The sequence below is a fragment of the Brienomyrus brachyistius genome, unplaced genomic scaffold, assembly GCF_023856365.1.
Source record: "Brienomyrus brachyistius isolate T26 unplaced genomic scaffold, BBRACH_0.4 scaffold86, whole genome shotgun sequence".
Lineage (NCBI taxonomy): Eukaryota > Metazoa > Chordata > Actinopteri > Osteoglossiformes > Mormyridae > Brienomyrus > Brienomyrus brachyistius.
In genome coordinates, this window is record NW_026042361.1 from 230842 (window position 1) to 246690 (window position 15849).

General features: G+C 39.3%; 1 protein-coding gene across 2 annotated transcripts; it reads left to right on the forward strand.

Moving 5' to 3' along the window:
• Positions 1-11858, forward strand: LOC125727105 (sodium channel subunit beta-1-like). 2 transcript variants are annotated; one of them, XM_049003799.1, is made up of 6 exons: positions 1-267; positions 354-520; positions 3744-3981; positions 4162-4324; positions 8672-8727; positions 10519-11858. In XM_049003799.1, exons 1-5 carry the CDS (start codon positions 216-218, stop codon positions 8715-8717), a joined length of 666 nt encoding a protein of 221 aa, XP_048859756.1. In that variant the 5' UTR covers positions 1-215; the 3' UTR covers positions 8718-8727; positions 10519-11858. The 2 variants fall into 2 exon arrangements, with proteins under 2 accessions (XP_048859756.1, XP_048859755.1); XM_049003798.1 differs by having other exon boundaries at positions 2-267; positions 9368-11858.
• Positions 11859-15849: the final 3991 nt, after the last annotated feature.

Below are 15849 nucleotides of genomic sequence, written 5' to 3' on the forward strand. Positions count from 1 at the left end.
AATTTAACTTTTGAAATATGGCCTCATATGAGGGGTGTACGCGACTTTAGTTGTCCCATGTTAGTTCACTTTTGAATTATTTTTCTTCTGTTCTGTACAGTCGACAAAGACGGTAAATTGATGTAGTCAGTGTGCTGTACATAAAATAAGAACATTTAGACATTCGTTATGATTTTTCATACCGACTGAATGTAAACATTAACTTGATTTACAAAATGATTTTCAAAATGTTACCCTTTCTCTGCTGCTTGCTGCATATCCTTTACGGTAAGTTTCATTTTTATTATGTTAATTCCTATTATTTCTCATATGGATATTTAAACTAAGAACTTTATTCTCTTTATGTGCCTTAGTACCAGAATGCCAGGGAGGCTGTGCTGAGGTGGACTCCATGACAGAGGCGGCAGTTGGACAAACCTTTCTTCTGGGATGTATATCTTGTAAGCGAAGGGAAGAGGTTGAAGCCACGACCACTGTGGATTGGTATTTCAGGCCTCTGGGAGAGGAAGAGTATGGCCATGTGAGTAAAAACAGGTTGCTTTTTGAACCCATGTCTACTAGTAGATGTATTCTTTCAGTTCAGTTTCAGTTCAATCCAATTCAGTTCAGTTCTTTATTGCTGTGATTACCAGCTCCCTGAGCTGTGCAAACAAAACAAAAAATGTAATATGTAAGCAATGTACAAAATACCAATAAATATGTGCTTGTACTGTGTACTGTATCGATAATATAATAGTAAATGCTGTAAATCATTCTTCAAAAATAATCATAGGACATAGAAATCCTTTCTGCTAGCATTACTATGATGTAAAGATGCTAACCTATAACATTTAAAAAAAAATATTACATAATTAAAATATCTTACCAAAATGTTATGCAAAGCAGCTATCACAGGTTGAAAAATTTCTGATGCAGTTTCGTTCCTGTCTACTATCTTAACTACTGAAACACTTTCAGCTTTTTTGATCTTGGTCAGGATAAGCAACAAATATATTTAATTATGTTCATATTATAAATAATTGCTTGATTGGTATTGGCTTGAAGAAGTATATGCTGATGTTTATGTTAAAACATTTTTTCAAAGTTGCTGTAAAGACTATTATAAAAATTGCCATGCACAATTTTCTTAATTAATTAATTAAGAAATATGTATGTTGAAAGAGGTTTCTTGTTAGGATTTTGATTTAAGAACTTGATACTATTACACTAGTCTTTCAGTTTATACAAATGACTCATTCCATGCTTCAGCTTGAAAGGTAAAAATCTGCTAATGGGAAGCACTACTCCCATTGTATCTATTGTATGCCTTTCAATGAGCATCATTTACATAAATCTATTTAACTATAATGCAAGATATTTATAATAAGTATAAGCAGACATTTATGCATTACTCTGGACATATAAATATTTGTTACACAAATAAATGTGAATGCTGATGTAATGCTTTATAAATGCAATCACTGGAACAAGGTAATCACTGGAACAAGGCTGCTAGCTATGCAAGTGAAGCAGTCAACACAGACTTAAAAAAAGAGATGGAAAGGAAGTGTTGCATAATCTGAATTTGAATCTGATTTGTAAACTCATTTGTTGTGTGAAGTTAGCCACATCAATATAATATACATTTCATGGCCAGCATATTAGGTACACCAGCTTGTTAATGCAAATAGCTGGTTCCCTAACAGTAAGTCATGTAAATTGCAACTGAATATATACAGCACACAGACAGGATCAGGAGGTTAAATCAATGTACTGCCATTTAGAATGGCTAATAGATGCCTGATCTTGGCAGTTTTAAACATGTTGTAATTGCTGGTGCCAGACACAGTGATTCCAGCATCTCAGAAATGTCAACCTTATGAGAATGGTGCAAAAACAAAAACATTTAGTCAGGGATAGTTTTGCGGCTGACATCACTTTGTTACTGAGAGAGGACTGAGGAGAATGTCCAGCCTCATCAAAGCTAACAGGAAGGCAACAAATGAAACAGCAACAGCTCAGTACAGCACTGGTGTGCAGAACCCTTAAAGTGGCTCTGTACCCAATACCTGGCACAAAATTGGTACACATAATATATATAATTTGAAACTGAAGATTGGATGAACTGATATTCAGGGAAAAATATTTTCTTTTCCAGGTGTAAAATTAGTTTTAAAACAGATATTTTAATAGATGAGGCATGTATAGTCTGTGCAATCTGCAGCTTTGTTTGCCTGTAAAATAACCCGGAGAACAGTTTAAAGAGCACTTTCAATATGCGCGCACCCAATATGACCTGGACTGTATAATTCCTTTTATCAACATATACTGAACAAAAATATAAACGCAACACTCTTGTTTCTGCTCCCATTTTTCATGAGATGGACTTAAAGACCTACAATTCATTCCAGATACACAATATTACCATTTCTCTCAAACATTTCTCACAAATCAGTCTAAATGTGTGATAGTGAGCACTTCTGCTTTGCTGAGATAATCCATCCCACCTCACAGGTGTGCCACATCAAGATGCTGATCTGACATCATGGGTAGTGCACAGGTGTACCTTATACTGCCCACAATAAAAGGCCACCCTGGAATGTGCAGTTTTTTGCTTTATTGGGGGTCTGGGGACTCAGAACCGGTCAGTATCTGGTGTGACCACCATTTGCCTCATGCAATGCAACACATCTTCTTCGCATAGAGTTTATCAGATTGTCAATTGTGGCCTGTGGAATGTTGGTCCACTCCTCTTCAATGGCTGTGCGAAGTTGTTGGATATTAGTGGGAACTGGTACACGCTGTCGTATACGCCGGTCAAGCACATCCCAAACATGCTCAACGGGTGACATGTCCGGTGAGTATGCTGGCCATGCAAGAACTGGGACATTTTCAGCTTCCAAGAACTGTGTACAGATCCTTGCAACATGGGGCCGTGCATTATCTGTCTGAGTGGCTGGTCTCAGACGATCTTGGAGGTGAACCTGCTGGATGTGGAGGTCCTGGGCTGGTGTGGTTACACGTGGTCTGCGGTTGTGAGGCCGGTTGGATGTACTGCCATATTCTCTGAAACGCCTTTGGAGACGGCTTATGGTTGAGAAATGAACATTCAATGCACGAGCAACAGATCTGGTTGACATTCCTGCTGTCAGCATGCCAATTGCACGCTCCCTCAATGCTTGTGGCATCTGTGGCATTTTGCTGTGAGACAAAACTGCACATTCCAGGGTGGCCTTTTATTGTGGGCAGTATAAGGTACACCTGTGCACTACCCATGATGTCAGATCAGCATCTTGATGTGGCACACCTGTGAGGTGGGATGGATTATCTCAGCAAAGCAGAAGTGCTCACTATCACACATTTAGACTGATTTGTGAGAAATGTTTGAGAGAAATGGTAATATTGTGTATCTGGAATGAATTGTAGATCTTTAAGTCCATCTCATGAAAAATGGGAGCAAAAACAAAAGTGTTGCGTTTATATTTTTGTTCAGTGTATAAAACCTTGATCAGTAGTCGTAATAAAAACATGAAATTAAAAATAATTCAAAAAGGAAAGTGTTCATAAACATGATCGTTATCTGTCTGTTGTGTATTTAAAAACCTCATGTTGCAGTGTTATCTCTGATGTGTAGCAGTTTGGCAATAAAAGAGGCAAATACTATCGATGTCAATGTTTTATTTATCCTTCACTGAACTAAGCCATTGTTCCACATAATTGTTTTATTAACTTGTGCACGGGCTTTGATGTCCTTCTGTTTTCAGATATTGCATTATGATTTTCCTACCGCCACGATCACCAGTGACCACTTTAAGTATCGCCTTGAATGGTTTGCCCCTGTGAAGACAAGTGATACTCTGGTTGCCAGTCTACACCTCCACAATGTCACCTTCAATGACACTGGGACTTATCGCTGCACCTTTGACCGCATTCTCCACCTCCCAGTGGGTGACGAACCCCTCAGAATTATGAAATACATAGAACTTACTGTGTTGCCAGAAGGTAAGGCTTCCCTTTCTGTCTGTCTAAATTTTTACTCTTTTTCTCTCTCAATCTTTCATTCACTTGTATTTCCATCTTGTTGCTGTAGCACTGTCAGCGAAAGATGATATATGCGTTGCAATTTTAACTGTCGTTAGAACGTAATTAACATTATTCAAAGTCTTTTTTTTCTGCCTATAGCTAAGAGGGAGAAGACTGCAGTGATAGGAGAGGTCATGATGTACGTGCTGATTGTCGGCCTGCAGCTTTGGCTGATTGTAGTCATAATCTACTGCTACAAAAAGGTTTCTGCTGAAAGAGAAGCTTATGAGGCTCGGAAGGCTTTGAAGGCCTTGAAAAAGCAGTAAGCCCATCAACCTAAACTTCCGTCATACTCTTTCCCCTGCTGTGTGGTACCTCCGCTACCATGTTTCTTTTAACATACCAAGGTTATTACTGTTAATGAATACTAAAAATGTTTTTCATTTAAAAGCCTGCTTATAGAGGGGCGGCATGGTGGTGTAGTGGTTAGCACTGTTGCCTCACACCTCTGGGACCCAGGTTCGAGTCTGCACCTGGGTCACATGTGTGTGGAGTTTGCATGTTCTCCCCATGTCGTCGTGGGGTTTCCTCCGGGTACTCCGGTTTCCCCCCACAGTCCAAAAACATGCTGAGGCTAATTGGAGTTACTAAATTGCCCATAGGTGTGAGTGAATGGTGTGTGAGTGTGCCCTGCAATGGGTTGGCCCCCCGTCCTGGGTTGTTCCCTGCCTCGTGCCCATTGCCTCCGGGATAGGCTCCGGACCCCCCCCCCCCCCCCCCCCGTGACCCAGTAGGATAAGCGGTTCGGAAAATGGATGGATGGAAGCCTGCTTATAGGCTACCAGCTACCAGATGTCCCTCCTCAAAATCATTGGTGGTAAACATAGCCCATGATAAGCATCTCAAATAGACAAAATTACATGTGCCCTCAATTCAAAGATTCAAACATGTGTCAGGTCAAGAGATTAGATGAGACATGGGAGATACCATTGCAAATGGCAAAAGTTTAGAGATGCACAACATATCGGTTAAAAAAATCTGTTTCAGTCCCATGTATGTGTTAGCCGATATTTAAACTTTATCAATATTCAAAGTTTTTCATCACCAGCATCCATAAGAATTAATATACACCTATCTGTAAAAAACAAAGCACAAAATATCTATCAGTAACCCCATACCGAGCTATACTGCCCGCCACTGCTAGAGTTAACAGTCTCCTCCTTGAATAGATGGTTTTGCTGTAGGACAGGGGTATTCAAAAGGCACCTGGAGCAAAATATGATGCAATCTAGACCAAGCAATCAATCACCAACCACCCCCTATGTGAAATCTGCCAGGAGCTTTTAAAACTAAACTAAACCTAACATTAAAGCTACATTACGAAGCTCAGTAAAAATAACTGATCGAAAACTAATAAAACTGAACTTAAAAGAAACGAAGAAGAAAAAAATAAAGTTGAAATAAGTATTTCAATAACAACCAAAAAATGGGACTAAAATAACTTTGGAGCATACAGTGTAGTACTGTGATCTGGGAAGGAGCCAGAAGTATTCTGGCTACTTATATAAGTTGGAATATGAATATCCCAGTACTGTCAGAGTGATTTGAAAGTGTAATTTTGGCCTAGTACTACACAGCTATGCTACTTAAGTCACTTTTGTATTGTATAAGATATGAGATATATAATAATAATAATAATAATAATAATAATAATAATAATAATAATAATAATAATAATAGATACTTTATTGATCCCCTTAGGGAAATTGTCTTTTACGTCTCCCTCAACTTGCTCTTTGTAGAGTAAGCTGTCCGCGAAGGGCAGCCACCCATAGCGGCGCCCAGGGTGCTGGGGGTTAAGGGCCTTGCTCAAGGACCCACAGACATGCTGCGGCTGGGTTTGAACCAGTGACCTGCTAATTACAGGCACACAAGTTTCAAGACTGTCGTGAGTTTTCAGGTTCTCCTTGTGCTGTTGCCAATTTCTCTGGAGGCTCTAGTTTTTTCCCAATGTTCAAACATGTTACTGCCTTCTGTCGTCTCTGTGAGATACTTGACTGTGTAAAATATCATAATATTATGATTTTATATAAATTAATAGTTAAGTCTGAAAGAAGTTTACAAAACATAGTCAAACATTCAGTATGGCCTCAGACTCTGTATACTAAGAGATAGCAAGTCCCCAACTTTTCAGGTATAGTGCCCTCCACAATTATTGGCAATCCTTGTAAATATGTGTAAAAAGGGTTAGAAAAAAATATACCTTTCAGTGAAGTAGCTTCATCTCACACTGAAAAAATAAGAAAAATCCAACCTTTCTTTAAAATAAAATTATTGAAAGAAAAACAAATCCTTCCTCAAGAAATAATTATTTTCAATAAAAACACACGTGCCACGATTATTGGCAGCCCTGCTTTGTACAACCTTCCTTTGCCAGTATAACAGCACTGAGTCTTCTCCTATAACATTTTATAAGGTTGGAGAATACAGAGCATGGCATCTGAGACTATTTCTCTTTACAGAATCTCTCCAGATCATCCAGGGTCCTCGGCCCTCTCTTGTGCCATCTCCTCTTTAGCTCAGCTCACAGGTTTTCAGTGGGGTTCAGGTCAGGGGACTGAGATGGCCATGGCAGAAGCTTGATTCTGAGATCAGCTAACTATTTTTGTGTTGATTTGGACATGTGCTTAGGATCATTGTCCTGCTGGAAGATCCAGTATTGGCCCAACTGGATGGCCCAGTTTTAGTTTCCTGGCACAGGCAGCAAAATTTTGATTTAAAATATCCTGACATTTCATGGAGTCCATAATGCCATGTATCATAACAAGGTTTCCAGGGCCTTTGGAGGAAAAACACATATTTTAGTTGAGATATGGATCTTTTTACCTGAGCCATCTTTCTTTTTACACCAAACCTACCTTGAATGTTTATTACCAAAAAGCTCCATTTTTGTTTCATCAGACTATTGAATTTTGGTTCCAGTCAAAGTTGTAATAGTCTTTCTCAAACTCCAGGTGTTTACGTTTGTGGTTAACTAACAAAAAAAGTTTTTTTCTGGCATACTATCCAAATAATCCATTAGAATGCATGGTGGCGTCTGACGATTTTTTTCGGAGACGTGGTAACCCCAAGATTTTACTTTGTCTTGTAAATCACCACCAGAGATCCTTGGGGATTTTTTGCCTCTCTTACAATCTTCATCACTGTATGTGGGTGGAAAATAAACTTGGGTCCTCTTCCAGGCAGGTTTGTAACAGTTCCAGTTGTTGTCCATTTTTTTATTATTTCTCTAACAGTAGAAATGGGCATTTTCAGGCGAGTAGCTATTTTTCATACCCATTCCCTGACTTATGAAGGTCAACACACTTATCCATCATTAGTTTCGTATGTTCTCTTACCTTTGTCATGTTGATGGATAACTAAGGGAATTTGGCCTCTGTGTCACCTAACGTGTGTATCCCAGTCAATCAGGAAGTCATGGATGACACCTTGAAGGTTTCTTTTCACTCCAAGATGTACAATTTACAGGGGAAACATGCTTCAGTTACATTGTGTTCAATAATCGTGGCACATGTGTTTTTGTTAAAAATTATTATTTCTTAATGAATGATTTGTTTTTTCTTTGAATAAATTTATTACAAAGAAAGGTTGGATTTTTCATTTTTTTTCAGTGTGAGATGAAGCAACTTCACTGAAAGGTAGATTTTTTCTAACCCTTTTTACAAATCTTTACAAGGGGTGCCAATAATTGTGGAGGGAGCTGTAAAATCAGTCAGTCTTTTAATAACCGGACCTTCCAGTTGTTAATAAAGGACATGCTTTTTGATGCAAGTTTCTACCCACAGTTTAGAAAGTCTAGTCTATTATAGCATATATCCCCTTTTTAGAGAACTGGTAAGGGATGAGAAACATCTGACATTTTCTTTCAGCAGCTTTCGATAAAAGTGAATTTCCTCTTTAATACCTCAGTTAGCTGGACTTTTACATAATTAGATTTGCAATGTAGAAACCAAGGTGGAGAGTTCTTCGCTGAAAAATGGATCTTATTCAGCTGTAATATCAGAAACACTGCCCCCAAGGCACTAAACTGGAGACTGGCCTTACGGTCACATCAGAAATAGCTGAGTATTCATAACAGGCAAACAGTCAATCTGGTCCTCAGGACATCTATAAATGCACAAATGCTAAAGTTATCTGCAGTTTTGGCAGGACAGACTGCACAGTACACAGAGTATACTGCAGATTATTTTCAGAGGAGGGGCATGTGGGAATCATGGGCATCCAAAGAAGAAAAATTAAGACTGTCACAGACGTTTTTGACTAAATGATATGAAATACCACAAAACACAATTAAATGCTTACCATTGAATCAAGTAACAACATAATGAATGTGTGTTCCCCCCGTGTTGGACTGATGTATGTGTGCATTTCCCCTATTGATGGACTTGTGTACTTGAGTATCCCATGTGGTGGATCTATACCCTGTAGGCGATGTTCCTCTACACTGTACCCTCTACTGTCACGGCTCCCCACAACTATATGCTTTATCCTTTGGACGATGAATGAATGGATGTTATATAGTATATAATCATAATGAAACGATAAGGAGCAACAAAAGGATCATAAAAGGAGCAAAGATAATAATAATATTTAATTATTTTCCATACAGACAAGCAGACCTCAAGGACAACTGTGACGGGATTAATTTGGAGTAGCTTTTTGCTGGTAAGCAGAGTATTGGGCAAAACATTTTTTGATACTTATGATATTGATATCACAATATTCTATAGAGGTTTTTATTTACTTTTTGGCAGATTTTTAAAATTCAGTAAGTTTTTGTAATCAGTATTATTGACAGCTTTTGATGTTCGATAAATATGTTTTATGTTTTCTGTATGCTAAATTCAAAGGCTAAGTCTAAGTTTGGTATCAAACTTACAAAGCTTAAAATTTAGTGACAGAGACTCAGTATCCATTTTGAAGAATCATGTCAGTCCAGTAAATGTCTTATGCCTCTTCAAGGCTCAAGATTATAAAGTGAGCTTGATGTTGAATTCCATTTAGTGGATAAAATCTTGCTATACGCTCCACGGGAGTTTTGCAGTTTTATACTGTAGTTTTTTCATTTATGAAACAGTGGTTTTATTTTATTGTGGTAGCTCAGTGTGTAGCCCTGTTGACTCACACCTCCAGAGTTGGGTGCTGGAATCCTGCCTTTGCTCTGTGTGTGCATGGATTTTGCATGTTCTCCTTATCTTGTTTTAGTCTCCCATATTTTGTGTATGAAAACGACATTAAGTGGATCTGACATACCCTAACAATCATATCAACCACATTAAACTCTTGACCTCTGTGCTCTCCTCAGGTTGTGACATGATCAATATTCAGCTCTTCTGAAAGAATATCCTGGAATTACAGTTACCGTGGAAACAAAGAATAAACCAGTGTGCAGTTAAATTAGTTTAATATAATGCATATACATAGACATTCATTAGAATGTATATACTTTTACATGCAGTCTTAATCTTGTTTAATGGTATATGAACAGAGTATAGGACAATACTGAATGATCAAAACTATTCAATATGTAAGAATTACAAAATCCTTGTGTAGTACACCACTTAGTTGTAGACCAGATATTTCAAATGAATGAAAATATTTTAGGTACAATTAATAAATATAGAAAAATAAGTTTCCGTCAAATTTTTTTTTTTTAGAAAAGTCTAATATAGGGGCGGCATGGTGGTGCAGTGGTTAGCACTGTCGCCTCACACCTCTGGGACCCGGGTTCAAGTCTCCGCCTGGGTCACATGTGTGCGGAGTTTGCATGTTCTCCCCATGTCGTCGTGGGGTTTCCTCCGGGTACTCCGGTTTCCCCCCACAGTCCAAAAACATGCTGAGGCTAATTGGAGTTGCTGAATTGCCCGTAGGTGTGCATGTGTGAGTGAATGGTGTGTGAGTGTGCCCTGCGATGGGCTGGCCCCCCATCCTGGGTTGTTCCCTGCCTCGTGCCCATTGATTCCGGGATAGGCTCCGGACCCCCCGCGACCCAATAGGATGAGCGGTTTGGAAAATGGATGGATGGAAGTCTAATATATATATATCTATTACAAATCATGAATGAACAATTTCCCTAAATAGAAAAGAACATGAAATAACTGTTATCTACAATATAAATGTTTTGAGTGTCTGAAAATATAATCTTGTGTCTTTCATTTTAAAGTGGCCCCAAAAAACATTTGGACCCATAAGTCATGCTTAAAACTGTGATCATAAAATGTCACAAAACTGCATTTATGTTAACAATAGATACTTTAAGCACATGTTCCACGCAAAGATATTTTGTTGTAAATTATAAAACAATAGGCATGCTGTTCAAAATTAAGACAAAAAAGTTTTTAGATACTTTATTCTGATTGTCAGGTTCATGTTCATGGATAATGTGGTGATGAACTACATCTGTGGGAAGAGTATCTATGTGTCCTCAAAGATATCATATGCTTATGCCCACTACAGATTGTCTTGGAGCAGTCCCTTGAAAGGAATTATGAACATAGTTAGGAGGAGTGAAATTAGTTCTGAGAAGACTCTGTATGACACATCAACAAAAAGCTTCCAACAAAAAGTTATATTGTTAAAGAACCTAAAGATGAAGGACATGTGAATCTGGACAGACAGAATAGTGGCAGACTAAGGAAGACCATCAACAGATTGGACAGGTTAATTATGGGTATAATCAAGAAAAACAGACGAGAAACACTAATAATATACATTTTTTTGTAAAATGTTTTGCTTGAAAAGTATGTCTTCAACATAAATCTAATTTTGTTTGACATTTTGTAACGCAACTCAAAAAAAAAGTGTCCAAATACTTTTGGGGCCACTGTATAAAAAAAGTTTACTTATGCATTTTTTGTACTAGTATTAGTCCATATTGAATATAAATGCTGAAGCATGACAGTTCAGTGTTTCACCATTTATGTCATGTTATTAAAGTTAATGGGAAACAATTTTTTAGTTGACTTAGAAATAGTACTTAATATTTTTAAAAAAAAAACATAAAACATAAAGAAGGCAGGATTACATGTCCCATCATATCATCAAACTTAGATTTATCATCAGGGCTCTGCAAGTATGTTCATCTAAAATGAATCTAAAGAAAGTACATCCAATCATTCTATCCCTCCGTGTGCCACGCCCCCATCGTTAACCCCCATGTGGAATCGCCCTGGAGGTGCGCGACAATCTCCGGCAGCTGCTGCGGAGGATGACGGAGCTGAAGACTCGACAGGTGGCCAGTAGTGCTGAGCAACCTCCCGCTTATTCTTTCTGAGCCCCAGAGGATTCCACCACAAACCGAAAGCCGGAAGAAAAAGAAGCGAAAAAATCAGAGACTTGAAGATGTGCCGATGATCTTCCTGGGGGCCATCTCCATCTCCATCTCCATCTCCGCTGCTTCTTCCCCAGCTAGATATCGGAAGGAAATAAAAGTATGCTCCTCATCCCTCGGTGACTCCCGGTCCCTTTGTTCCTCCGGTATACGTTCCCCCGGTGTCTCCGTTCTTAGTGAGCCTGTCTGTGTTTCCTGTTCTTTATCAGGTTTCCTGGTCCCCATAAGGAAAAACTCTATTTTATAAATATCAGTGACGGCTATGAAAAAGTTAAAAATGCAAAAACTCTCGCATTTTGCTTGGTTACTTATGGTTTTGGTTAGAGCTGGGTAGAGGTTAAGGTTGTCATAGTTAGTGTTAGCATTTTTCCCATAGAAGTGAATGAGTGGGCCCCATAAGGATAGGTAAACAGCACATTTCTTAATATTCTAAAAATCCTAATAAAGTGAAAATTTCATGTAACAATTTTGAAATCACTTGTGCGCCTTACCTCAAAATGAGATACTCCAACCAGTCACTTCAGATCCACTTAAACAACACCAGAGAAAGAATCATGCACATTAATGCACTATTCCATGGATATGACATTTGTAAAAAAGAAACAATCTATTAGATTCAGTTAACAGAATAGCATATTCTGAAAGAGATAAGACATAGAATCTAATTTCAAAATACTTCAGGAAAAAGGTGGATTATTTAAAACTGAAAGAAAATCCAGTGAATGAATTAAATTCATTTTAATATTTACCGTGAAACAAAGTTTACACATACATTAATTATTAATGTACACATAGTTTTCAGATGAAGAAATTTATCTTTAAACATTTTTTTAATTTAATAAGTCTATTGCACATGAGGCAGTTATAACACAATGAATATCTCCTTTACAAAAAGGATTTACGTGTCATATTACAACTGTGCTAAGGCGATATCATCACTGCGGCTAAGCTATCCACACTTTGCTGTCAAATCACCTGCGCTTGAAATTTGTGGTGCAGGCATAGACATAACATTACGGTATCAGATCGCGTTCAGGAAAGGAGAGTCCTTGGAAAAGGGTGGTGTATAGTATTAAGTACATGATGTACGTAATACCTTGAGTTTCTTACTTTCCCAAAATGCATAAAGATGCCTTATACCATTTGGGGTGGCTTTACAGAAAGCAAACAATCTTATTGAATAACGAACAAGATAACGAACAACCTAGCTATGTAAAGAACGACTGAGGTCTGCCTCACAAACCCTTCATTATTCCAGAATTGACGAATGAACTTTAGCCTTTTCATGCATGAATTATAACTCACTGAGAGATTTTTGGCTGTGGCGTTCTTCTTTCAGAGAATAAAAAACATTTAAAAGTTTTTGTTAAACTCTATATATCTATTATTGCGTGTAGGCTGGAGATCTAACAAAAGTTATGCAAACCAATACTCAAGTGGACTGCATGCATTTGCAGGGCTCTCAAGTTTTGAAGACAGGTAACAGTGACATTCCACTAACCCCCGCCCAGTCCCATCCATTGTCAGGGGGTCAAAGGGGACATGGGTCGGATGGGCCGCAGAAATGGGGTTGTTTCATTAATAATTTAATTATTAGTTGTTATTAATTGCTCAGACTTGTGGAAGAAAAGATTTGATACATGGCACAGACAATTTAACCAAATACAAAGTATTAATTCAATTTTTCTCTATCTGATAAAATGTGTGTGTAAGAGAGGGAGAGAGAGAGAGAGAGAGAGAGAGAGAGAGAGAGAGAGAGAGAGAGAGAGAGAGAGAGAAACTCAGAAAGATAGAGAGCGAGAGAGAGAGAGAGAGAGAGAGAGAGAGAGAGAGAGAGAGAGAAGAATTCCAGGATGCCATTTCAGTGGTTGTTGTGCATTTTACCCAGATACAACACTGCTATTTTCTGATTGCCTATTGTGTAGGTCCTTTCTTGTTTTTGATTGGCTGGTAAGTGACAGGCTCTAGGACTCCAGTGGAGACGCGCTTGTTTCATAGTCAGGCGCTACTGTGCCGCGATCTGAAAAAAAAATTGGCCGCTGCGGCATATTAGCCCACAAATTATTTTTCCGCGTGAGAAGTACAATGCGTGGCGGGAGTACGTAACAAAACATTGAAAAGAGTGACTGTCACACTCAATGCGTGACACTTGAGAGCCCTGCATTTGAGACATAAAAATATTATAATAGCAATACTACATTACAACAATACATAAAACGTTTTTTGTAAAAAAAAAAAAAAAAAAAAAAAAAAAAACGGCAACACAATCAAATATATAAATTGTAATTGTATTCAAAACACCACAATTAAAGCACGTACAGGTGAAAATGAACTCCTTAAATGACAATTAAAGCAGTTTTCAAATATTAGCAGTGTAGTTTTATTGTTGCTTAGTTTTAGTGCTACTACAGTATTTAGTAGTAGGAGGAACAAAGGGACCAGGAGGGAACAAAGGCAGGAAACAGAGGGATGGGGAGCAAACCAGGGGACAAGGGAGCAAAGGGCGGGGGGAAACAGGGAGCCAGAGGGAACCCCGGAAGGCAGAAGCCGCAGGGGCAATGGGCGACCGTGAGGCCGGAGCAGGTGGGACCCTTAGGGACCCCGAGCCAGGAGCCGGAGGGGATGCCGAAGAGGGCGAGGAGGAAGGTGGAGGCACCGATGGAGGAGGCAAGGCGGGAGGAGAAGGAGACACTGGAGGAGGCGAGGAGGGAGCAGAAGGCGCGACAGGTGAAGGCACCGCAACAGCCGGCGAAGGCGACTGATGAATTGGAGCTGGGGAACCTGCAGGTGACTGACGAGGTGTTGGAGGCGGAACTACAGCCGCCCGATAAGGCACTGCAGGGGGAGCCATAGGCAACCACCGAGCAGTAGCCAAGGGGACCGAAGGTGAGCCAGGGGGCTGGGCGGGTAGGACCCGACCATGGCGCAGGTGTCCTCTTCCTCTCCTGGAGACTGAGAGACAGGGACCCGTCTGGGATCTACCACGCCAGGGGCAATCAAGGAAATCCAGTCTCTGCTATGCTAGACATTTTAGTTATCTGGTGTTCTATGTTTTGTTCCGGTGTTTATGTAGTCCTTTGGTGGTTCTTGTTTTGTACCCTTGTTTTTAATTATTTTTGTTTGTATAGCTTTGCAATTCTGGTCTGTTTTATGTATGTCCCTTATATTTCCTAATGTTTGATTCCTTAGTGCTTTGTGTTTGTTAATGACCTTCACCTGTTCCCTGTAACTCCCAGTTGCTTTAGTGTATTGGAAATAGCCTACTCCTCATCATCTGTGTATAAATTTGCCAAACCATGCCCTGTCCCACTGTTGGTCACTGTGAAATTTGTAGATGTTGAATATGTTTCTTGTACGTGCATCTTCTTAGCAATTCCTCTGCCTTACCTTGCATTTAGTTCTAACTAAGAATGGGCAGTGCCTCATAAGGCACAGCAGGCGTCCCTCTCAATATATCTGGAAAAGAGTTGCTATTTCTATACATTGAACAGTGACATCTGAAGGACTGAAGACCATTAGTAGGCAGACTGGATGAAGAGCACCAAGACCATCTCATTGAATATAATTTGTGGAAACTAATGTATGTGTCATGCCCCGCTCGTCCGATCCTCCTGTGTGCCACACCCCCTCATCTGCCCCATGTGGATTCTCCGTGTTCACCAGCTTCTTGTTCTTGTTCTCATTACTCCAATGTATTTAATTCCGCATTTAAGTATGTTTCCCCAGTCCGGTTATTAACGTTGTGTGTGTTTCAGAGTGTGTTACCCCGAAAATAAATCCCTTTTGTTCGTATCCATGGCTTCCTTCGCCTGCTTCCATGTGCCAGACATGACAATATGTTAGTATGAATTTCAATGCTAACCAAAAGTAAGCTAACCAATCTCTTGACATGAGCATATTAAATCGATACTTTACAAATATACCACATATATTTTACTTTTCTGACACTATGTGGGAAGTATATGAAATAAGAGTATTACATTAGCCACTTAGCATTAGCAAACTGGATTTATGCAGCTGAATGGGTCTAACTATGTCAGTTGCTAATTGGAGCTTTTGAGAAACATACTCCAAGACAGTGACACTTAAACAGCTTGTTTTTCCCCCAGGCAGTTTGACTGGTTAGTCTGATCCTGCTTTGTCTAAAATTGGATCTCCCCCACTGGAATCATAACTGTAACAAAACTCCATACTGCATATTCAATATTGTAACCATAATCCATTATTGCACATGCAAGCCCATATAATTTATGTCCATTTGCATCGTAATTGTATATATACTGCTCCACAGTGTCATCCAGTGAGCACAGGGCCCACTAGAGGACATCAGGTCCTCAGGCCACCCTGAAGTCTCTGAAGTTTCCGATTGTTTGGTTAGAGACATTCACACCATTGGCCTGCTGGAGGTAATTTCGTAGGGCTCTGGCAGTGCTCGTCCTGTTCCTCCTTGCACGAGC